The sequence below is a fragment of the Aythya fuligula genome, chromosome 3, assembly GCF_009819795.1.
Source record: "Aythya fuligula isolate bAytFul2 chromosome 3, bAytFul2.pri, whole genome shotgun sequence".
Classification (NCBI taxonomy): domain Eukaryota; kingdom Metazoa; phylum Chordata; class Aves; order Anseriformes; family Anatidae; genus Aythya; species Aythya fuligula.
In genome coordinates this window covers 11,938,529-11,963,304 of record NC_045561.1, presented here as the reverse complement: position 1 = coordinate 11,963,304, position 24,776 = coordinate 11,938,529, and the positions used below count along the sequence as shown (strand labels likewise).

Below are 24,776 nucleotides of genomic sequence, written 5' to 3'. Positions count from 1 at the left end.
AAGCACTCTGGGGAGCACCAGGCTGCAGTGGTGACTTTAATTTTTCCTTACTTTGGGGCTGTTACTCACAGGGGATCTAAATCAAGATTTGTCTTGTTTTTAGGGCTGACAGATTATTATATTTAGCCAGATATACAGAGGGCAGTATCAGCTCCTCTGTGATAACACGCCAGGGTTTGGTCAGAGCATCAAACACGACAGCTGCAACGTGTAATTACTGCAAGGCAAATCTTACAGCAGGGCACTCCTAAGTTACCTTTGAGATTCCAGATCTGTGAAGGTGGAAGGCTCTCAGCTTCAGCATAGCTGCATCTAGTTTAAGGTCAATAATCAGAAGAATTATGTTTTCTGCATTAAGAACTCTTCACAGAAAGCAGAGCCCATAACCATGTTTTATTTTCCCATGCCTTCTTGCACGCTATTTCTAGACAAGGCCATGCCAATGCAAACAAGATTATTTTTAATACCACCTCTGTAATTGCCAAAAGGGAATAAACCAACAGATTGGGTAGACATAAAAAGCTGAAGTGTCCAAAAATACCCGAGTAGCTACCGATGTAAGAATACAAGGTATTTTCAAAAGAAGACTCACGAAAATCCAAGAGATATTTAAACACAACCCAGAAGTGGAAAAAGAAATGAGCAAGTGTGTTTGTGTTCTCAGACTCCAATGTATTATTTAAAGGAAGAGACTGAATGTCTCCTGCTAAGACATCATAATATTCAAACAAATTCAAGCTCTGTTCACAAGGAAACACACAGCAGGAAAAGGAGCAAGTTGCATTTAATTACAATAGAGGGTTTCAGCCAGTTACAAGCCAGCTTACCCCAAACATCCCCTACTAAAAGACAGAATTAGCAACATCACATTAAGTTGTATCATTCCTTTCATGAAGTAAAACACCCGAACATTTCCTGAATGGTTCCTTTTAAATCTTTTCTTATATCACCCTAGTGATACACTCCATCTTGCTGTGGTGGTATAGAAAGTCAAAAAGCAACTCTTCCCAATTCTTGCATGTAAGGGGAAATGAGTACAAAGAAAGATTAGAGTACCATGAAAGAAGATGAACAGATCTCCACCTCAATGTATCATTTACTTCCAATGAAAGGTGAGCAATTAGAAAAAATAACCTTTTTTTTTTTTTTTAAACAGTGGAACAGACGTGAATATATTACAGCGTGAACGCAAGCTGCTTGCAAGCAAGAAATATGCATAGCAGTGCTCACTATTTTGCATATATGGCTTATGCAAGAGGGACAGAAAAAACTGCATTGAGAGACCTTAGTAGTTTAATTTTAATCTGACAAATACAGTAAGTGGTAGGCTGCCAAATTACACACAAACGTCACTCCCCTCGGAGCAACTCTTTACCTGCCCCACTGCTTTGGCTCTATTCTAAAGAGCAAGATTACAGGTGAACACAGACCTCGATTTTGGAAGGAGGAGACCAACCTCATTCCTCCCTGAGGACAGCTATCTATCCTTGTGGGCCCAGGAAATGACATTATTTTCTTTTTACAGCCAGAGACCAACAAGGAATTTTCACGTTCTCAACTTTTACATGAAGAAGATGATTATTTTATGTAGGAAGAAGGTTAAACAACTTCTCAGTCTCTACTCTTTTCTTCCCCACATGGCACAGGCTACTCATTTTGCAAAACAGGGACTTCCAGTTGGTGTCACGTACTCTCAGATACACCAAAAGCTAGTCTGTTTTCAGTGTTTTCAGACTGATCTGAGCAGCCACAGGAAAGATGCTGTTCACCTGAGCATCTTAGGCACTGAATGCTGTGATCCACCGAGGATACAGAAACATTAAAGTGCTTTTTTTTCTTTTTCTTTTTTAAACCTGAATGCTCTTAGGGTCACATCCTACATCCCAAACCGGACCAACAGATAACACACTAGTTTTAATGCTTAACTGCAAACCACTTGACTTCTCAAACAACATTGATACAAATAGCAATGCAAGTTATGACAGGAGGAACTGGTTTCCACAGAACATTCAAGGTGATGGAAGAGAAACGAATGACTGGGAGAGATGTTTCACAATTAAACCACTTGGCAGCACAGAACACTAGTACCCAGCACTACTGGCAAGTAGCTGGCTATGGCACATCGCCTTCCAGGCTAGAGTTCTCTGGAAGCAGTTTCTGGGAGAAAAGCACGAAGGCTGAAATAGCACTAGCAGTGCCACTACAGTGCAAGTCTGTTTGTCATCTTCCAGACTAGCGGCCGGTATTATTCCAAACCTTGTGCAGAAAGAGTTGCCAAAGAGCAGCAGTCCTTCAGTTCCCAGTTCAGATGTATTAGAAGCCTGCTTTGAACTCCTGAAATACTCATTACCTGGAACATGAATAAAATGGAGGCAGACAGGATGAAAATGAATCATAGTTGATGGGAAAACCTGAAGAACAGCTGACATTTCCCCTGGTGTCATTACGTGTATTTGCCTTGAAATTAAAAACGGGGAAAATCTAGTCTGTATTTAAAAACATGTGCAATGCCCACAGTCTGTAAACATACTGCAACATACTTTCTCAACGACAAGCATACTGCGTTAATATAATTTTGCATAAAGGATGGATACGGATAAAATCCATAAAGACAGAATGAAGGACTTGTGTGATAAAAGAAAACACCTGATGAAATTATTTGGATCACTAAGAGCGGAACTAAAAGAGGCACTAAACACTTTGCTGCAAAATCAGAAAGGGGAACAAGCACCAGGCCTGGGACAAGAGCTCCCAGACTTCCTGCTTGGATTCCTGTTTCTGGGGGTTGGGCCCAAACAAGGTGCAACTTCAGTTCTAGAAGAGAGAACTGAGGCGCCGAAGTCCTGGGACACAAGTAACTCATTTTCCCCAAAGTGGAAGATTTCTCATCTCACTAGTTTCACACCATGTGATTAGGGTTATATTCTCTGAACCCTGCAGAGACAACCTCAGTTTAAGCCAGAGGCTAGTCAAGTCTATTCACACTATGAATCCTTCCATCATCGTAACAAAAGTGTAAGGTAAATCAGACAAAAGTAAACATTGATAAAGGAATCCAGTGTAAATGAAATCAACAATCCAGGTATGGTGGGGCTTGCTTTTTGTTTTAACTTTTTCCACCACCTTGATCTCTACTGTGAATAATCTTCTGTTCTCATATATCCAACTTTTACCATTTAATAAGTCATAATAACTACTTAAAAGAATTCAAAAAGGATATGTTAAACACCAAGATTTAAATTTAAGTTATGGAAAATGAGGATGAACACACTGATACAAGCTTGCAATTTTAATTTTAAAAAGGCCCCTATGGTGGGACTAGCTATAGATGCCATCATGCTAATGCAAACTGAAAATAGTTTTTTTTTTTTTTAAAAAAAAAAAACACACTATAAATAAGTATGAATTCACACCATACACATGTACAATTAATAATTTGCTATGTTAGCTTTGTCTGAACTATAAATCAAGTAAGCCTACACTGCTAAAAATTCAGTATGTGCAACATTAACCTGATTAAAGCGCTTTATAAATACAAGCTTTTTAGAATTGCAACATACTTCACCACTTAACATACTGAAAAACAAGTTCTACATTTAAAATTCCAATGTAACAGTTCTATTTGCCAATTAAGACTACAAATGGAAAAATACTTGCTAATCTTTAAACATCCTCAAAAACGCAAATATATTTCAATTTTGGAAGAAAACAATGGACATTTTAAGGTCTGAATGGTACGCTGCCTTGTTTACACTACTGGTGCTTCCTTAGAGATCTGAAGATACTACACTAACGAAAGAGAGACTTTGTAGTAAGCTTACAACACATATTTCTTAGAGGCAAAAAGAAAAAAAAAATCTGTTTAGTATTTTATGAAGGAACATCCATTTATTATAAAACAAGATAAAAGATATTAGAATTAAGTTGAAACAAGGCAACATTAGAGCAACCACTTTAGAGCTTTGTGAACGAAGTGTAGTTTCAAACTTGCAAATCAAGGTGAATGTAGCTCTTAACATGCAGTCCTCTTCTCTATAAATGCGATGAAGTAGAGAAGCAAAGCTTCAAGGTATAAGGGTTAGAGCCATCTGTCAGGAAACAATATGGAACATGCTCAGTAAAGTGCCCTGCGCATGGCTCTCCTGCTGATCAAGGAAATCACCTTGCATAATCTGACAATTTTACCACTTCTGTGGATGTAATGCTTCCCCCCAAACCCTCAACAGCCAGCAGACACCAGATGACCTCTAAGTAGGTGTTCTTTATAGTTTACCAGCATTTTTTAGACATAAAAGCAAAGTGATGGGCCTGATCACAGGGAATGCAGACAGAATTCCAAATATCGTACTATACACAAGAAAGACTTCGCCATTATTGCTGTCTGCCTTTCCATCTGAGCTGTTTACAAGAGTAGTGTTCAACAGACAGTTTCAAAGGCAAATTGCATAAATATTTCACAAAGTCAGGATTTAGAATTTCTATCAGAGATAGAGTGACACTGGACAGTATTTATGCATGTCTGATGGAAAAAAAAAAAAACATTAGGACACCCAGGACTTCCCAGAAAGCCAAGCATAAGATAATCTCCCTTTACTTGGAAAGGCTCCCAAGTCCCACAGCCAGCACACGGTTGGTACTCTCAGGTCAAGGAAGATGCATCAGCCAACCTTATTACAGCAAGCCTTAACGAACGGTCCTTAGTTTAAAATATTGTGTTTTCCAGCAATAGCTGTATGTGATTACACATCAGGGTTTGCTTTTTTTTTTCTTTTTTTAATGTTGAAAGAGTAAATTCTTCTGTTGTCTAACTTGACCCCAAACAGAGATAAATGTGAAGTTGTGAACAGTATGTTATCAAGAGTACCTTAACGAAAATTCCTGCCCCTGAAATAATTTTAGTCCATTATTGAGAAGGTGCACAAAGGTGGGGGAGATAGGAAAGATTTAAGCTAGTGAAACTTGCCAGGCAGAGACAAATTCTTAACAGCTTGGAGAAGGTAGCTTAAAATAATGTTAGGCACCAAGCTGGATTCAAAGTTATGTTGGTGAACACCTGGAATAATTCCATTTACTTCTATAAACTGTCTTAATTGTCCAATGCAGATCTGTCCCACTGTGCATTTAATTAGCAGGTGAACTCCCTCTCCATTCTTACTAGTTTGGCCTCCTTCTTATTTAGTTTGGCCTCCAAGTTTCCGATTTGAAAGAGAACCCACTACAGGAGCACTGAACTCACAGCAGCAAGCTGTGCAACTTCCAATAATCTTCTACCCAAAGGTATTGCAAATTTCTCTGCACTTATTGAGAAGGATACAAAAGAGCTTTGGTAAGACAGTATATGTTGGGTTTGATTTTGATGACAGTGGATTTTAAGCAATAGTTTTTCTGCCTTCCTTTTTGTGTCACAAATTGCTTTTTTTTTTTTCCCCCCTACAACATTCCGGAACTTCGAAGTTGCAGAACATGTTTGGAGTTCTACAGGTTGACTCAAAAGCTAGGAAAATTAGTGTCATTTAGACAGAACCTAAACTACAAAGGACTAGATACACTGTACCAGGTATATTTGTATACTGTGATATATATATATACACACACACACTCACACACACACTAAGCATGTAATGAAAATAATGCCATTTCTAGCTGCAGACTGAGCTGGTAAAGCTTTACTTTGTACAAAGACAATAACAACATGAAAGAAAAAAACTGATAGCAGTAATATCAGTAAAACTGACTTACTTGGGACTCTTATCTGGTAGTGATTAAGTACAGTGAGAGCTTCAACTGCATCTGTCTTACATTCCCATTCCAACAGACCAGAGAGTGTTTTGGCAGAGGCTGTCAAAATAAGAAACAAAAAAGAGGAGGGGGGATAAATAACCTCTTCCTGACAGTGCATGCTCTCATCAGAACTGGAACTTAAATAACCCCTTGAATGGGTCCAAGTTTACTTACGTTTTGGATCAAACACTTTGTATTTAATAAAGCTGAGAACTTCATGATCCTCACATAGCTGTCACAAAAATAAAATGAGATGTAAAACCCCAGCAAAAATGCACATAAACACATTAGCAAAAATCTACGTTCCTGGAAGATACACAGAAAGGAAAACACTGTCTCTTTATGAGAGTTTCCAAGACCTTGTGGCAAATGAATATTTAAGAATCTTGTTTAGATTAATAACTCTTTAGAATACCATACTATAGTCTGCAAAGCAAGGCTTCTGTACCCATGTTTTCCCAAACATTTTATAGGCAGAGTTTTTAGAATATAGGTGTCACTATCACCTCAAATATACATTTAAAAAACAAGTTGTTTTTGACATTTCCACTTCAATACAGTAGCTCAGAAGTTGTACATACAAGCATATCACTTGTGAACCAGATTTAAATTTCAAGATGAAGCCTGAGGCACACAAAAAAAATAAAAATCACTGAACTGAAAAATAATTACCACTGACTCCACTTCAGAGGCCCAGTATAATATATCTTAAGCATCCAGTGTTTATTTAGGATGCAACTGTACAAACTGTTCCTTATGCAAGCTCTTCTCCATTCTGAAACATCTTAGTAGTCATTAGAATAATCATCTCAGGGAGTCAGTAAACCTTTATGGACTGCAGTCTTAATTTTCACTATGTTTGGCTTTCTTTAACAAGTTTTTTTCTCACCCTCCACAAAAAAAAAAAAAAATTACTTCCAAGGTCTCGTTTTTCACTTTAAAAAGAGAATAATGCTAGAATAGTAAAAATACAGTGGCTTCTATAGAGAGAGGCTACAAAGCTATTTTAAGAACTAATTATCTCCCAGTTGCTATCCCCAAACTATCCCAGTTATTTCATTTTAAAAGTAGCACACCATAAAGCTAGGATAAGGCCCCCAAGCACTATTTGTCACAGTCATTGCAACTGCCTACCTTCACAAACGTTTCTTCAGTTACGCACAGGGGAACATTATAATAATGCAGCACACAAGAGGGTGGTTGGATGATGTTTTTAGATGCTTGGCCAGCACTGGTGAAACGATTATTCTTACTCATTGCAAAATCTTTGTAACTACTCGTGCCATCCTCCAGTTCAAATATCTGGCTTGGAACTACTGAATGCTGCTTGGAAACACTGGGATTTAAGAATATAGCGTAAAAGATTTTTAAACAATCAAGACTTGCATACTTCGCACACAGATTATTGATCTAGCCAGAACAGACCTGACATTTCTTTACAACAATTTGAAATAGAAGAACAAGAAAAGTTGGATTTGATACCTTCCTTAATAACTGTAGAAAGGGTGGATAAGACACATTAGTCAATACAGCTTATTAACAACCAATCCATTAGCACCTATATATGTCATTAGTATGAGTTTGCACTGAATTTGACAGCTGTCAAATTCACAACAATATATTGGAGTAAAATAATAGTTGTAAATTGGAAATCATAACTCTAACAATGATAAAAGAACAACAGGATACCCTGTCTTTGCAACCTCAATACGTCTGCCCACTCTCAGACCATTAATCTTACAAAACATATTTACCAGACATTAAGTCTCTTTCCAAATAACTTGACATTGTTGAGATGTGTGACAGCTCTTTCTACAGCGTACTCATCACCCATTTCAACCAGTGCTGTGCCTGGAATAGTCTTCATAAATTTCACCTAAAATAAATAAGGAAAAAAAAAAAGTGACATTGCGATGAACAGCCCCAATTAAGAATTTCACACACTGTCAGGGAATATTTTTCGACCGTCCCAGCCAGGCTTTCTCCAAAATAACTAAATCCACTGCAGTAGCTTCAAAGCTTCTACCAAATTATGCCTTACCTTCTCAATGTTTCCGTACAAGCAGAACAGGTTGAAGACCCTTGAACAGTTCATCTTTAGCTGATGCAATCCACTAACCATGACAACTGACCCAGAAGGATTTCCACCATGCATGTATGAGGAGGATGCCTGGGGCAATGGATAAGCAACGAGTTCTGGAGTGTCTCGAGATCCCATTCGGTAGCGGCTTGGTAATGGCAACAAGGGACCATGTGACCCTAAGGAGATGAAACATCATGTTATCAGATGGTTAGAAACAAGTCTCACTACTTAATCATGCATTAAATCCCATATACATAATGCATAATTAAAATGAGCAGGGTGAAAAAAAGGTTTATCATGGTTTCCATTGATGTTTTTTCCAATTTAAAATAAAAAAGAGACCTCTTCTATCTCCCTTAATATTCTATGTCTATTCTTATATCACCAGATAACAAGGGAGGAGCCATTTCATGGTATTGTTTTTATACACAAATGGAAAAAAATGCTATTTCAGTAATTATTTTAATGATAGCTTGAATTACGGGATATATTCCTTCAAGATTATCAGTTTTCATTATTAGTACTAATACAAAACAAAGATGATTTATTTTCCACTACTGGTAAAGTGACAGGTACCACTTCTTTTCAAATGAAGAGATGTTGCTAGCATGCAATATTTTTCTTGTTTACAGGAAACATCAGTATTAGACAGAGTAGGGGATCCCTGTTCTTCTGAGACAATAAATATTATGAAATTCACATAAGCTGAGTATAGAAGGGACTTTTGCCTTTTTTTCCCCATTAGCAAAAAGCAGTAATGAGGAGGAGAAAGCAGTACAGGAGTAGAAAGCCACGTTACTTAAGGTGGAAGCGTGCATCAGAAGAATGAAAAAAGAAGGCCACTGAAGACAAGGCCCAACTCAAATGCTGGTGATTTGAGGAGCCTTTGGAAACAGTAGATAGAAGGTCAATGTACATGGTGAAATAATACATTTCAAAAGAAAGATGCAAGACAAATCACATTGCACCTGACAGTAAATAATTGGAATAGTCATATCTAAATCCATGACATTAGTTTCTCAACCCTTAGGTCTTGATCCAAACCATGAAAATAATGGCAGATCTTCACTTCAGATAGCACTGGTAATAACTGCATCACTTTATAGAACTAACTCCAACATATCATTCCTAAGTAGTCACATGGCTATACCTTTTCAGAACAAGTCACTTCTTTGCACACAAAGATATCATAGAGCTTTTGGTTGCATGAAACCATTGATGAAGCTATGCTGCCATTTTCTAGAAAAAAAACAGCTTTCCCAGTGGTGATGTTACTTTCCAATCATTGCTAGAGTGATAGCAACTGAGAGAAAACATTCTTCAAATGAACGTATTTGTAAAGCTGGATACTCTCCATAGAAGGAAGAGTTATGGCAATGAAGACTCTACAGATTTGAGTCCATCACTAGCATTTTTAGACCACGGACTGACAGCACCACATGCACAGAACAATAGGGAACTACTCACGCTGTAGAGGTCCAGTTATGCACCGATTGAATATTTGGAATTCCACATAACATGTACAGAAATCAAAACCACCTGTCATGCTGTGTTACTTACCATAACCATCATGTCTAAATGACGATGGGTGCTCTCCCAAAATAGCTTGCCTCTGGCGGCCCTTCCCTCTGTCTAACATACGGGAAGGGAAAGGAAACAGTTTACTATGGACAAGTATGCACATGATGTCTCCAGTTAAGACACAAAGCTTCTAGTTAAGAAGCAAAAATGTAATTTGAGTCCTTGTTAATTTTAAGCAATTTCTCATTCATTATACATCTAAAACCACAAGGTATAGCCCTGGGACACCGAAATTAAAAGACTGTCATTTGCATAACAAATTCCACTTAAGCTGATTGGGGGCAGTAGCCAATGAGGAGATGCAGACATTTAAAGACTAAGGAAATACCCAATAGTTTTCCTAAACAGACATCACACATTAGTATAGATAACACCATACAGCAGGATTTACCTATGTGTCTCTTAAAACAAATTTGAAATGCAGTACTTTTGAAAGACAGTACCTGAATCATAATATTAGCTTCAACAGCAACACATTTTCAAAGTGGGCTTCTTTCAAGAAGTTTCAGCATAAGCCAACAACAACCTGTATTACATGGTTTCATAATCAGTAAACAGAGAGCATTACATACGTGTACATTTATATTTACAGAACACCTACTGACTTATGGGCGTGCTGAAAGGATTGTACATTATTGCATTATCAGCAGCACATCACAGGTCAACTGAAGAGAAACATTACTGAATAATGCGCTTAACCAACGGTCAATCCTTTAAGAAAACCCAGTTCTCTATGTCATAAAGTTAAGCAAGGGGTCTACATTACTGGAGGAAAGCAGTGCATTGCAGTCAAAGCTGTATTTTCTAACCAGATACATGCTCCATGGCACAGAAAAATATATTTCCAGACTTCTTTGTGGAAAGCATGGGGCAAGATATTTTTCAGCTTAAGATAGTTCCACGGAAATTTAAGGGTGACTGCTGAAAATGACAATCCCAGCCCAATGCAGCTGGAGTTACTTCCCTTAAAGAACAAAAAATATTCATGATAGACAACACAACAGTGGGAGATGAAAATGTGCCCTTTCTGCTCAGGATTTTGAGAACAGGTTCCAGACATTTACTTTGGCAATAAAGATTGAATAGAGAACAGTGCTGAGTGCCTTTGCCCATACAGAGCAAAGATTATTTTGGTCAAGTTATGTTTTTCCATTCCTTTTTCTAGTCATAGCTCTGTCGCTCTTAGCTCTGGAAAAGAATTGGGCAGTCATATTAAATATTTTTAGCATTTAAACTGTATGTAGTAAACATCTTTCAGAAAATCAAATTTATCATTCCAGTCTGTGGAAGCTAAATCCTTTGAAAGTGTACACAGTAATAAGTGAAAGACTGTAGTTTCTAAAGGAAGAATTCCAGGAGTTCATAGTTTGACAAATATTTCCTCCTGGTGGTGGAGCAGTCCACTACCCTCTCGTTTCCCCAGGCTTGTTCCTTCCTTGAACTAACTTCATTGCGCCAGTAGAAACATTTGTGCAAACAGGCAATGGAACATAAGAACTGATCTGTGTTAAAAATAAAGATTCTTTTCATTCAGGATTTACAATTTTTATTTTTATTTTTATTTTTATTTTTATTTTAAATCAGGTCCCTGAGTTGCTGAGTACCCTGTTATTACCACCAAAAGAAATGTTCCAAACTACAGTTTGAACTCTCTGGCTAAAAGCCAGTAGAATACTAAAGGACAGGTGGATTTTTTTTGTTCAGTCTAATGCAGTATGGGCTCAGAGCCCCAGGCACTTGTTAAGAAGCTTTTTTAAGCACAGCAATACTCAGGGGAAGTAAGTAATTTGTTACCATAGAGAAAAGAGTTCTTTAAAAAAAATATCATTAAGAAAACACATTTCCTCTGTGTCCTTTTTTTTTGTTTGGTTGTTTTTTTTTGGGGTGGAGGGGAACACAACACGGGGGGCATGAGGGACAGGGGAAAAGCACAGGGGGAGCAGAATGAAATTCTGAAAGGATGCATTAGCATGCCTGTCCTCAGAATGGAATTCCTCTGGACTAAAATCTTGTTTGGTGAAGTCAGACCACTACAGCTTGGGTCAGATTAAGTTCAAAACCTAAACAACGCTGCTGCAAGAGCAAGTTGAAGCACACATACCAGAACTCAATCAAAACAAGTCCTGGATTACTTCACGGACGTAATTGCTCTAGACACCTGCTCTCTTTTCAGTGTGTTCATTCAACAGTTTACATTCTCATTTTCCAGACAAATGGATGTGGGCCACACTAAATGAAAAATCATGCTACGTAATACAAATATAATCATTTTTCACGTATGTGCAGTAGTGATATACACCAAACAGAGAATGGCATTCAGAGTAACAAAAAAAGGAAAACAAAAGAGTAGAGTAAGAGTTCTTGAGAAAGAGCAAGCTATACCTCTCAAGTTTTTCATTTTCCACTGTTGTTTTTTTTTGTTTCTTTGTTTTTTTTTTTTTGTTTTTTTTTTTTTTTTTCCTTGGGGAACACTTAGTTCATACAGCCATATCTGCAGGCCAATTACATAATGCAATTACATGCACCATATTACAAGTCACCCTCCAAACACCGCCATGATCAGAAGATACGAGGGTTATATTAATCCTTCAGATTTTCATATCCAATCCCTCATGATTTTTTCTTGTCCTCGATTTTCTTCAAAGTTGCGTTTTGAAATTTGAGAAAAAAATTGCACCCTCACACAAATAGTCATAATATACAAGCTGCAACCAATACTGTAGCTCCCTTGTTAACTTTTTACAAGAACTTCATTCTGAAAATTCAAGCCCTATGTTTTGAGTCGTACAACAGTTTTACAAGCCCAGCGTCTCAGCAGAATTACTTTGAAAGCGCATGTCACTTGAGACAGCTAAAGCCCAGGCTCTCATATAGCCTTTGATAGGTAGATACTCTATCTTGGACACATTGTCTTCACTTTTCTAACTTCACATTGCACACATTATTGTACATAAGTTACTCAACACTGCACTCAGTATTTACAGATTATTTTTAAATAAATGCTTTACAGGAGTCAGGCTACACAGCAGTTTGTCTTTACATATATAGTCATAATTCCCACTGACATGAGTCAAGCTTCGGTAGTTTTTACAGCTGAGTACTCAAGAGACAGTATGCCTGTATCAATTATGAATCTCCCTGTTTTAATATTTAAATATAACTGAGGGGACCTATCTGATATTGCACTGCTCAGTTCCAACTATCTACGGGTCAGGACTAAACTTCCCTGCTAATAGACAATATTGACACTCTTAAGACTGAATGCAACTCTCATATACAGCAAGTAATAAGATTACAATGTCAATGATATCAACAAGAGAGGTTCTTAGTTTTGGAGGTTCTCAATTTTTCAGTTTTAATTTTAAGGGTAATAAGACCATCATACATACAAGCTTGAACAGAGTGGGTACAGTCTATCATGTTATTCATCCCATGCAAATCTGAAGTACTGAAAAGTGTCCTCCTTTTAAAACTTGTGGTGGTGGTGCATGCAGTATGCAGACAAGGTGAATTGCAAGTCTGAGGTTTTTCAGAGGGTTTGATTTTTTGTTTTGGTTTGGTTTTGCTGATGCCGATGTGGTGCATGATGAAGTGTAGAGTCAGCCTGCTGAAGTCCTCTATCCTTCTTAATGCCTCGTCCAACATAGGGGAAAAAAAAAGAGTCCTTTCGCAGGAGAAGCAGTGTGCAAGTTTGTAGTTTGTAAGGAATAGTCTGTACCAGGTTTCCTCTCCTCCAAAGAGAGAGAGCTGCTTGGAGAAATGCAAGTCCTTGAGAACTGCGAAGGTGCTTGCAGGTGTGGGCTCCTTGTTGAACTAAGTGGCTCAAGCACACGGCAGTAGGGGGCACTAGGGCTCAGGGTTAATTTCCTGGGTTACAGGTTGGCTTGTGAACACAGCCTTCAGCAGCACTGGCTCGCTTTGAAATGACTATTGCGATACAGCCTGACCACGTATAAAGGATTGTCATTAGTATAGCCATACATCTACCGCGATAACGTACGGAAACCTACCTCGTCGGCCCAGATACGGTTTAGTGTAGTCCCAACTATCGTTGTCGTTTCTAATGACATTAAGTCGAGTTGGCTGTTCGAATAAAGTAAAAGTGAAAAAGGTTAAGTCTGGAGTATAAATATTTCGCTAGCAAAAGTAAGAGAGAAGGTCCAAGCATTACCCTTGCATATTCAATTTTTAGTGTACAGCATCCTGCATAGATATCTGCTCCATTGAGTGCTGCCTTTGCCTTCTGGGCACAAAACACTGATTCAAACATGCACATCATGTTAAGGATTTTTTCCCAAGGTGTCTCATCCACATCCCTTTCTTCTGAAATAGATTTATTTCTGTCGCCTGCAGATAGTTCGCTATAACCATACAAGAACTCTAAACTCTTTACAAATGTAAATTTTGTTGATGCTCTGAGTTTATGTTATTTTGAAAAGGATACTCTGGTGGATTTAGTAAGTTTAGTCAGAGGAGATAGATGCTACCAGCAATAGACTATTTGAAACACAACCAAAAGGGAAAAATCAAGCTGCATCATTGGGAAAGAGATGGAAATTTGTGGGTGAGAAGGCGTGACTTAAGACAATGCATCCCTTCTCACAGCTACCAGCAGCTAGAGACATGTGGGTAGGGAGTCTAATGAAGTCAGCAGTTCCTTTACAGTGAAAAGAATTGAGTAAACCCTTTTTAGCTTGTTCGCCAAAGAAAACAATCACAGAACCAAAAGGGATGCTCTGAATGAACCAGCAGACATCTTGCAATCAACAACACAATAAGCAGATTGCTTTAAATCCACTGCTCAAGGCTCCCACAAGCAGGTTATTTCATATCCTCTGCATACCCCAAGATTAGTTCTATTACTATCAGAAATTTGCACGTGCGCCTTGCCTCACAGAAATCCATGATCTCATACATATTCAGCAACATACTGCACCAGAAGTCCTGAACCCTGCAGCAGACCATTTTGTGCCATCACTTGATATAGTTACTTAAAATCTCATAAGTATTCTGTTTCAATGCCATGTCCCTTTTGTTTTTACCAAATTCATTCAGCCCAACTTCTTCCACTGTGACCTAAGCTTGCAGTGGAATTTATTTATTTACTTTAACTAGCTCAAGTTTGCCAAAGGTTTGAGTGAGAAAAGTTAAGCTTCTCAAGCCTCTAGGAAGTTGTGTGCTGACTAGAATTGTAGGACCACATCTGCAGAAGTGAAGAGTACTGCAATTATCACTGAAATTTGAGTAAATTTTGGAACCTTTCAGGCAAGTCTTGTCTTGAAGCATCGCCCCTTCAACTGTGTATCTATACTGCTACCTATACTTCGCATACATTTGCAAGGTTGGTTTTCTTTCTTCTTTATTTTTTTTTTTTTTAATAATTGCTGTTGGTTTTGGTGTTGTTTTTTTTTGTTTGTTTAAAAGGTATGTTGCAGAATTTCATTTAAAGGGCAGAAATACGGTACTTTCAGAACACGTGCAGTATCCTCCCCACAACTTCCCTAATCTTTCACAGAATAATCCCCCAACAATACAACAAGCCACCTAACCCAAACAACGCTGCTTGCCACAAACTTACCACACGACCATAGGAAGTCAAAGATCCTGCTAAGATGCACGGCTTAAGCCTTCTACACAGATAAACAGCAATTCATTTGCTTTTATGAAATTCAGGGCAATTCTTTTTGCCTGACAAATCATCAGCGCAGCCACTAGTTAAATCAGTGACATGTTACAGAAATGATCACTACTGAAGCACTAAAATGAGCACCAATGAAGCCTGCCACACGGGTAGTACCTGAAATCACAGAACAATACCTGAGATTCCTGTACAATTTTCTCCAAATAGCAGCTACAGAAATGGACGGCAATCAATCTCTAGGAATAAGTCTTAGAGTTTTATAATCTAAGGCTTAATCATATCAGACTTTGTACTCTGCAAACCACAATAACACATTAACAAGTCTGAGCATTCATCCGATGTACAACTTAATTCCACAAATACAGTAAACAGTAAGAAAAGAGAGCAGGGAATTTTCTCAACACCCAATAAACTGGTTAAGAAGGCCTAAGCTGGTCTCGTGCTTCATTGAAGTCAAAACAGTAAGACCAGCAGTCTATATTAGAACTATTTCAGAAGTTTGAAGAATCCCTTACCCATTTGTTGAGAATCCATACAGCTAGAAGACATGAAACTTTTCTGCCTAATGAGTTGTTAAATCCACGGCATATTTCATGTGAACAGTTATTACCTTAAGGTCACGTATAAACATGGTTATCAAGACCACTGTTGACAAATCATTTTCCTATGATGATTACATGAGTGACGCTTTGTCTTATACACATCAGAAATTAAAATGTCTTGGGTACAAACTAAATATTTGTCTCAAAATTACATTGTATTTTTCTGTGATTCTCATGTTAAAGCCCCATATGCAGTAGAGAACCTACAAGAAAAAAAAAAAAAATCACACTCCAAAAAGGATATTCAACCATAGCTTGTATTCCATTCCTCTTGAATATCACAATGCGCTGAACTTTCCCAACAGGGTTGCACACAGTATACAAGACATCCTAAGAAAGAAGAAAAAACTTCCAGTTAGAGCTAAATTTCAAAGAATTTATGTTCACAGAACATTTTCTTGTTTTAGCATGTAAGTGACAAAAAGCAAAGAAAAGGCTTTTTAACTTTTCATTTACAATTTTCCCTATACAATTTATAGTTCTACAATTAGCATTTTTATAGGATGGTGTTACACAGGCAGCAAAAACTCAAAAACAGGAAAAAACTTACACAAGAAGTACTCATACAAGTATTAGTTTAACAACAAGTATCTTAAATTAAGAGTGCTAAAATGCAATAACTGCATCTACGTTCCAAGCTGGTGCTGCCTTTGAATCACACGCTGTAGCCTCACTGTAGTAGTTTCACCAAAGCAAACAGAGATAAGATGGCATTGTAGTTACAGCACAGTTCATTTCTCAAAACCCCCGCAACTGAGATTTTGGTTTTGTTACTGTTGGGTTTTAATTGTTCTTGTTCATCTTCAGAAAAGTCACGTAGGGAAGTTCACAGTACAACCTTAGGAAGCTTATCTAAATGAGAATTTCAACCCTATTCACCTAAATTAAAAGACACTAAGTAGTTGCTGCGTTTCCCCACTTCAGGCAGAGAAAAGTTCTGGGAGAGAGCACTGGATTCATACAAACTCACTGTTAGAGCAATGCGTTCACAAGCGTTTCTCTATATTAAAAGGAACCAATAAAATTTGAGTCCATTCTCAGTGCAGCAGGGGAACCAAACACTAAGGACAGAAACTTGTCTTACTCCTAACACCTCATAAGCCTGACTTGATCTGATGCACGGTACCTCAAACTGTCCGTTACACACAATTCAGACATAATGGTACCAGAAACTAGACTCAGGCATGAATTTGGCCACGAAAAATGCATCTTTTTAATCGTGATTATACACCCACACTCAGAAATCTGAAGAACAGGCCTTGAGAAGCTAAGAACCTTGGAACCATGGTTTCTTGAAACAACAGACCTGTTAGATCACATTTAAAGACTTGAGGGCACTGAAGGTTGACTAGACAGCCAGTTTTGTAGTTAACCCTAGCAGGTGAAGGCACTGACATCTCAGTGAATCACTCTACTATGATCTGTTTTTCCCTTCCTTTCTATATATCTAAATCATATTCATTCCAAGAATGTAGTGTACATCCCCAGGTTTATTTGGGAAACAAGAGAGAGAAGGGAGTAGGTGTAACATTTATTAGCTTCTGCAGAATAAGATAGCACTTGGGAAGCAAAGGGCAGGGGAGCATGCTGAATTTCTTAAAAGACATACACGTAGAAAAAAAAACAGAAAAAAGGGCATCTTATTGCTGGCTACAGTTGCAGTGGCATAACTCCTGGCTCATACAAAAGTACCACAAGCCTTAATATATGGATGTGTTGCCACATTAAAAAAATAATAATAATAAATCTGTCCATGTTTAGGGGCCTTGCACCAGACACTCTAGTCTCTAGTGACTGTTTTACACAGCTAAATGAAGCAAGTAAAGGAGTTTGTCAACCTTAGGTTTTTAAGACAATGGACAGACATTTTTAGAAGGGATTCTAAATGTCCTAACCCATAAAAATGAAACTATTTTTATTTTGTAGGCACACTGAATAGCACAAATGGCTGCACTCCATCTCTTCTTGTTTGGAAGAAAAGAGTCCCAAAGACTTCCCAGCTCCAGAAGACAGTAATTTTATGGCATATGCCTTTCTTTCAGAATTCACCTTTCAAAAGATTCCTTCAGAGTTAATTAAAAAAAAGTTCTTTCAAAATTTAAGCTCTACTCAAAACACCATTTGTGTGGTTAACCAACAGGCACATAGACAGGTGTTTGTTTTTTTTTTTTTTTAATCTGTTAATTCAGATACTTCAGATTATCAAATCAACCAAGTAATTCACAAGATAGAGAAATGTGGGATCATATTTCAAATAAAGATTTAACGCCCACATTACCTACGCACTAGAGCATCTTAATCTTAGAGCAACTTAATCTCAAAAGAAGTCGATAGTTAAATTTAAAATGTTCCAACTACGAAGGCATACCACATTTTCCTCATGCAGGTACAGAAGTTCTTACTCACCCTCTAAACCTAAGAGGCAAGAACAGAGGTAGAGCTGAACACACTCATAAAGACTGCAGAGGCATAGGTCACTTTGATGTCTGTTTGAACAGACAAGTTTGCCTGTTCTTAAACACAAATCCTTGACAAAGGTCTGCACACGTGGAAATAAATCAGGAAACAGAACTTCAAAGAGCTCTATATGGCACCTCTTGGGCACAAACATTCTCAAAACACACCCTCCCCTCCATCCAACAAGGGGTGAGAAGCAATTAGGAGTTAAATACAGTTAACCTGCCTTTCTTTCCTTCCCTGCCACACGCCTCTAAAAATAAAAATAATAAAATAAATCTGCTAGAAAAGAAGCAAGTCATAATTATAGTGGCTGGAATAAACAGCAGCAAAATTGGAGAACAATTTAGCTTCTTCCACAAGATGCCCTTGAGCAGACTAATTTCTCTGCAAACAACGTATGTTGTTTTGAAAGAGAAGCTCTTAAGAACTATTGAGCAGTTTGTTGTCATTATTTAGACTTGCCACTTAAAACTGGTCACAATATTTCATCTGCATCTTCTAACTGTATCATAGAATCATCTACAGAAACCTGTAGAAGAGTTCACACTTAGGAGAGAATAATTTAGAAGAAAAAGGGGGTGTTTGGCTTTTTTTTTTCCCCCTTTCCTCTCCAATAATGCAGACTTTGCCACTTTGCCTGAGGCATCCTGAAGTAACTGGAGCACCTACCTCCAGCTGGGCTGGAGCACCCCTCCTGTGAAGACAGGCTAAGGGAGCTGGGGTTGTTCAGCCTGCAGAAGAGAAGGCTCCAGGGAGACCTTATAACGGCCTTCCAGTACCTTAACGGGGTCTACAAGGAAGCTGGGAAGCTGGACCCTGCCAGGGAGTGCAGTGATAGGACAAGGGGGAATCATTTTAAACTAAAAAAGGGTAGGTGTAGATCAGACATTAGGAAGAAATTCTTCACTCAGAGGGTGGTGAGGCACTGGCACAGGCTGCCCAGAGAAGCTGTGGATGCCCCATCCCTGGAGGTGCTCAAGGCCAGGCTGGATGGGGCTTTGGGCAACCTGGGCTGGTGGGAGGTGTCCCTGCCCATGGCAGGGGGGTGAAACTGGACAGTCTTTAAGGTGCCTTCCAACGCAAACCACTCTGCGATTCTCCAAAATTGCTCTTCCCAGTGGCTATGATTCAACTAGTCTGCACTGTCTGTGCAGACTAGTGCAAGCTCTAGTGCTTGCAATTAATTTTGGAAATCTGTCTGCTTTTAGTGCTCATTCGTATACTCTGGACAGTCAGGAAGAAAAATAAAGTGGCCTTTTTTGTTGTTTGTTTTTCTTTGTAAGGAGCTGCTGGGCTAGAGGCTTCATGCTCAGAATTTCCATGAAACTCCCCTAGCCAAGTCTGATGTTTCTGCTTCCACGGTTTAGTCAAGCATCTACTTTGAGTTCAGCTGCTTTTACAAACCAAGTTTAAAATACATGAATGAAACAGTTTCCAAAATCTGTTTTACAGTCATGTGCAAAGAGTAATTCAATTTACTCAATGGATTTGTTCACACAGCTCAAAGCAGGTGTATTTTTAGATCCTCATGAAAATGCAACTCATACCTTGTCATGCTCTTCTACAAATAAAACTGATGGAAAAAAGAAAATTCACCATGTGCTAATGAATCAAAGGCCAAAAACTTATCTATGTTCACAACAAAACAAAGCAAAAAGCATGATATGGAACTGTTTGTTTATAATTATGTAGTTCCAGGAATGCTAAGTTTCAATCTGCTAATAAATTCTGCTTTATGCGCCATTGATAGAACACTTATATTAAGTTACATGGCTCCACACAACCCAAGCACTTCAATTGATCCCTACTGTCCTATGGCTATACATTTCTCTAAAAACAAGTAACTTATGCCTATATCATACATATATCACAGTGTAACAAGTCTGCTTTAAGCAGACTTGTTTTTTCCCTTGAAGCATTCCTATGCAATTCAACAGAGGTTGTAAATTGCTATGAAAAAGATAAGCAAACATTCAGTGCGTGAGAAAATATGTATCATTAAATACTAGCAAAAAGTTTCTGTATCACTAAAACTCAACTAATTCTGCCATAAACAGATGACAATAAATTAGGATGCAACTGTATATATACCACGACTACAGTAACTGAGAAGTAAAACGTATCAACCCTCCAAAAAAAGTGAGGAAGATTCTACCAAACTGTAGTTGATCATCAACAGATGAAGGTTTCAATTTTCCACAGAAAAATACCTAAGAATGAATAGCTGCAGTAGAATAACCTTCCTTACTGGAAAAACAACTCGCTGTTTAAACATACCCGCCTCAGGGCCTAAAAGCTAAACAACGTTCCTGATGTTATGGTAACACATTTGGAAATACTTCTGAAGTATGAAGCAACTTAAACATTTCAAAATCTTGACCACTGGAGTCTTTAAATGTATTGCAAAATATCTGTACAACAGGACTGAACCATCTCAAACAAAAAAAAAACAAAACACTTTTTTCCCCCAGAATCTGCATGTTACTTATATGAAGATGATGTAAACATTTGGTAGGTGACTATAATTCCTGACTCAGCTTGACAGTGTAGAATTTTAACAAATAGGACATAGTGGAAATAATGTAACAGGTTGTTCCTCAACAGCCTTTTACTATTAAAATAATAATAATAACAACGTACCACTGTAATTGGGTAGAGAGGATTCTGAATGGACAGCAGGAGAACTTTATTTCCACCAGATGGGTCATCCGTGTTCCCTGGCCGAGTAATCCTCTTACTTGTTGAATAGTTGAAAAAGGCCTGCTGTCCAGCAATGTATACAGGTTCATCTGCTGCAAACGTTACGCATTTCTTGGCACTTTCTATGTTTTCAAACTCCACCAGAGCCTGGCGCTTAAATGGCATCATCATGACGTAGCTGGTAAGAGAAACATTATGGTAAATTCTCTCATACACTTACTCTGAAATCCAGTAAGTGTCATAGGTAATTTCGTTTTTCTGAAGAAGTCTAAACTAGGACATAAAAGGAAGCAAGGTCTCCCTTTCATGAACCAGGTCACACAGTTCTACAGCACTCACATAAAACTAAGAAATGCATCCGTTAGAAAAATAAGTAACGAGCAGTAGTTTTCCTGAAAACATTAAATACAAATGAATGTTCAACCGATACGATGATTAAGTAATCATTTACTAGAACTACCTTGTCTTTTTTTAATTTTGTTAAAGACATTTATAACATAAGGGATCAAAGCAAATGCAAATTACAAAAAGCATTCAAAGCTGGTACATGAAACTAAACACCTTTGTTACTATGAGATTAAAAATACACTTTTTCTGACACAAAACTACCTTAGAAGAAATAAACAGAACCAAACAGTTAACCAACAGTTAACCAAATTAATATACTGACAAACCCAAGAGGCCTCAGCAGGTTTAGTTTTTGGAACAATAAACTTCTCAGCCTAAAGCACACCTATCTGTATTCCTTAAAAAGCTTGTGCTCATTTTATTAATTTATTTTAAGATATTGATAGAAGTGTAATTCAGTTATTTAAATATTTAGGCAGCAAAAAATACCACTGTACTATTTACAAAATGTTATATAACTTCATTACGAGCACTGAATTGAAAAGAAACGCATGCTTCCAGAATGAAGCACTCAGGATAAGCTGTCTCTACCAATTCACCTTTATTGTTTTGCTCACGGATGAAGAATGTTTAGGGTATGTAACCTTTGGACGCTGAAGGAACTATCATAAGCACACCTCCCATACAAAGCCTGTGGAAAAAAACCACCTCATCTGCTTTGTGGCACATCCTTATCCCTGGTATATCCATTTATGTCAAGACAGCCACTCTCCTGCTATTCTGCAGTTCTGTTACAGCTCATACGTCAGGCTAGGATTAGCTGTGCTCCTGAGGTCTGACAGCAGATGCTAGAACATGCATTGTGTGCTTAACCAGACTTCTGTGTGGAAAAAGAGAATCTTTATGCAGCTAAAAAATTGTTACGTTTTCCTACCAACTAAGTTCTGGATTCAAAGAGGCCGTTGTAAGGTATTTAAAGAGGTCTAAGTGATTTTTAAGTCATTCTTTCAACCCGTCCAGGGACATGACTGGACACTGTTCGACCTACCATATGGTTCCAAACTTTTCAAGAGCTTCCACAAGATCTGCTTCCACAACGGATTCACACAGCCCTCGGACATGGACGACAGGAGAAACAGAGACTTTGTGATGACTTCCCCCTGCATCCTAGCAACAACAGAACAGCGACATTTAAAATTCAATACAGAACGAGGAACACTGCTATCATTAACTAAAACTATTTGGCATACACAATGCCGGGTCCAGAAGTAGGCATCTAAATGTGCAATCCAAGCATACTTTAAACAATTCTACTCCTCTTTCCAAATGGACTGCGAAGTTTAGTTGCTGAAGCCTACTCAAAATGAAGTTATTTGCAGATTTAATTAACAGGCAAGATTTTTCTAATATGAAACAAATATACTAAAACTCGATTGAATTGAAGGTCTTTCACCCCACTTCTCCAAAACAGAAAAGGATATTTGGAAACGCACGACAGAAAACATTTCTGACACATTTCCTGTTTGTTTATGCCAATGTTTGTTTGAGAGGAGTCTTGCTTCCTGAGAGGGAAAAACAATAAAGCAAGAACAAATAAGGGCCAACAGAAAACTGAATCAAAATTGATTATTTTCCTACTATATGCAGAGCTGTACCCCACAACGCAAGAAAATGCCAGCTCAGTCCTATACCTGAAATAGAATTTGAACCAGAACTCCTTTCCAATTCTGAATGCTCTTCATACATGCTTTTAAAAGGCTCTCAACTTTGACACATATGGGCACTTTTCTTCTTTTCATTGCAAGTCTGATTATCATCAATACTTGCAGCCGTTGCACATCAGCACACAGAACCCCACTACAAACATTTCTCAGAGCTAGTGCTGAAACGGCTTCACATTCAGTTCTGTGTGACCAAATTTGGCCTGCCATCAGCTCATCTTTCCACGGGAAGCCTAAAGGAGGGCTGAAATGCACCTTATTTGTTCTAAACCAAGGGGGGAAAAAAGAATGAAATCATGTTAGCCAATAAAAAAAGGATTAGACATAATAAAGACTGCATGAACTACACAGTACTTAGCAACACTTGGATTTAACACAGGTAAAGGCGGTGTCAAGTTCTTGTACCGAAATTTAGCAACAGCATCGATGCATTTGACCTAAGAAGCAAGTCTTGCTGATTTTTTCGCTATTTTTAGGAGGAATATAGCATCTTCTGGAACTAGAGAGATTCCCATCTGCAGCCCAAAGGAGTTTTCAGCTCCGGTAATTAGGTAACCACAATGATTGCCACTACTGCTACAGACATTCCTCTCTTCCCTATCTTTTTGTACTAGAGTCAAGGCAACAACACGCCCCAGGTAACTACAAACTGAGTCCCGTGCACTTAACTCCTGTGTTCCACACGCGGCTCTCCCAAAGCAATTATGTATTCTTTTCTTTCAATCAAGAATTTGTGAGCTGTAAGCCAGGATTTGGGACTTTGTCAGAACAACCTGGTGCACGATTTTTAAGCTTAATTCACATTCTAGTCATCTGCGCTACGAAAGCATTTCAAGTAGCAACACATTTCTTTAAATAAGAGCTGTGACAACTGTGGGAAAACACGACTGCTGATATTTACCTAAGATACCACATATCCCAAATTAACCAGCTGAGGTCTATTACCAGCGACAGCGTTCAAGTTAGTCATAAAAACGTAACTCTTTGAACTGCAGGTACTGAGATTATTGCAGAAAGAACAGTTATTTTTATTTTCAGCTTCTCTCTTCTTTACCCACACATGCTTTTCTAAGCTGAAAGAAGCACCTACGGAAACCTTCAAGAGAAAACACTAATTACCCGTTTTTCCTGCAAAGTCTAGTACTCTAAGATGTTAAGCTAGCAGGCAGCTTTGCTTTATTTAGAAGTTATTAAATCAATTATTAATTGCCCTGCATAGTTATTACTGTATCAAGATCCTGGTTGACACTGCACTTTTTCCCCCCCTTTGCTTCTTCTTTTAATGTCTTCAAGAAACCTCACGTGAAAATATTTCTCTATCTATCAGTTGGTAACTATAAGCACTGGTTTCCGCACCAAAACAAAGACTGACTAAAGCAGTTACCTTAGTTAATTAGCACCCCCATAAAGTCAAGCTTTTCAAAGAACGCTTCCTGATGGAAAGTTGTCTCCATCCTTCCCAGCTCATCTTCTGCTCTAGTTCATGTTTCTTTGTCATGCACTTTCCTTTGTATTTATTAGCAGTCATTTAGATCTGCCTACTCAAGATAAAAAGCTTCCTAATATTAGTAGAAATACTTTTATACCTGTATCTGTGAATCCATTACACCTGAGTTACATGCACGTGTACAGGTACCCACCCTGCTTCAGCTGGAACTGATCTCAGAACCATCAGCAAATACAAATTCTGCTTCCTTTTATAGTTAAGACAGAAATTTGGCTTTGAAATCCAAGTGTTTTCTCCCCTAACGTCATACACAGTGCATGCTTTAGTAGGATATTTAGCAAGAATAAGTCATAACACTGCTGCTATTGTAGTAACACAGAGAAGCATGAAGTAAAAAAACAACAGTGAAATC

At 38.1% G+C, this 24,776-nt stretch overlaps 1 protein-coding gene across 1 annotated transcript in view; it reads right to left on the bottom strand.

Moving 5' to 3' along the window:
- Positions 1-766: 766 nt before the first annotated feature.
- The window catches only part of HNRNPLL (heterogeneous nuclear ribonucleoprotein L like), a 29,193-nt gene continuing 5,183 nt past the window's right edge, over positions 767-24,776 (bottom strand). Inside the window, exons 2-13 of the mRNA XM_032184111.1 lie at positions 22,245-22,363; positions 20,789-21,026; positions 15,933-16,018; positions 13,617-13,713; positions 13,456-13,528; positions 9,425-9,496; positions 7,823-8,040; positions 7,536-7,657; positions 6,916-7,117; positions 5,956-6,013; positions 5,740-5,838; positions 767-4,088 (exon numbers count right to left, since the gene is read on the bottom strand). Of these exons, the coding sequence (XP_032040002.1) occupies positions 4,033-4,088; positions 5,740-5,838; positions 5,956-6,013; positions 6,916-7,117; positions 7,536-7,657; positions 7,823-8,040; positions 9,425-9,496; positions 13,456-13,528; positions 13,617-13,713; positions 15,933-16,018; positions 20,789-21,026; positions 22,245-22,363 (1,440 nt within the window). The 3' untranslated portion in view covers positions 767-4,032. The remainder of the gene's footprint in view (positions 4,089-5,739; positions 5,839-5,955; positions 6,014-6,915; positions 7,118-7,535; positions 7,658-7,822; positions 8,041-9,424; positions 9,497-13,455; positions 13,529-13,616; positions 13,714-15,932; positions 16,019-20,788; positions 21,027-22,244; positions 22,364-24,776) is intronic.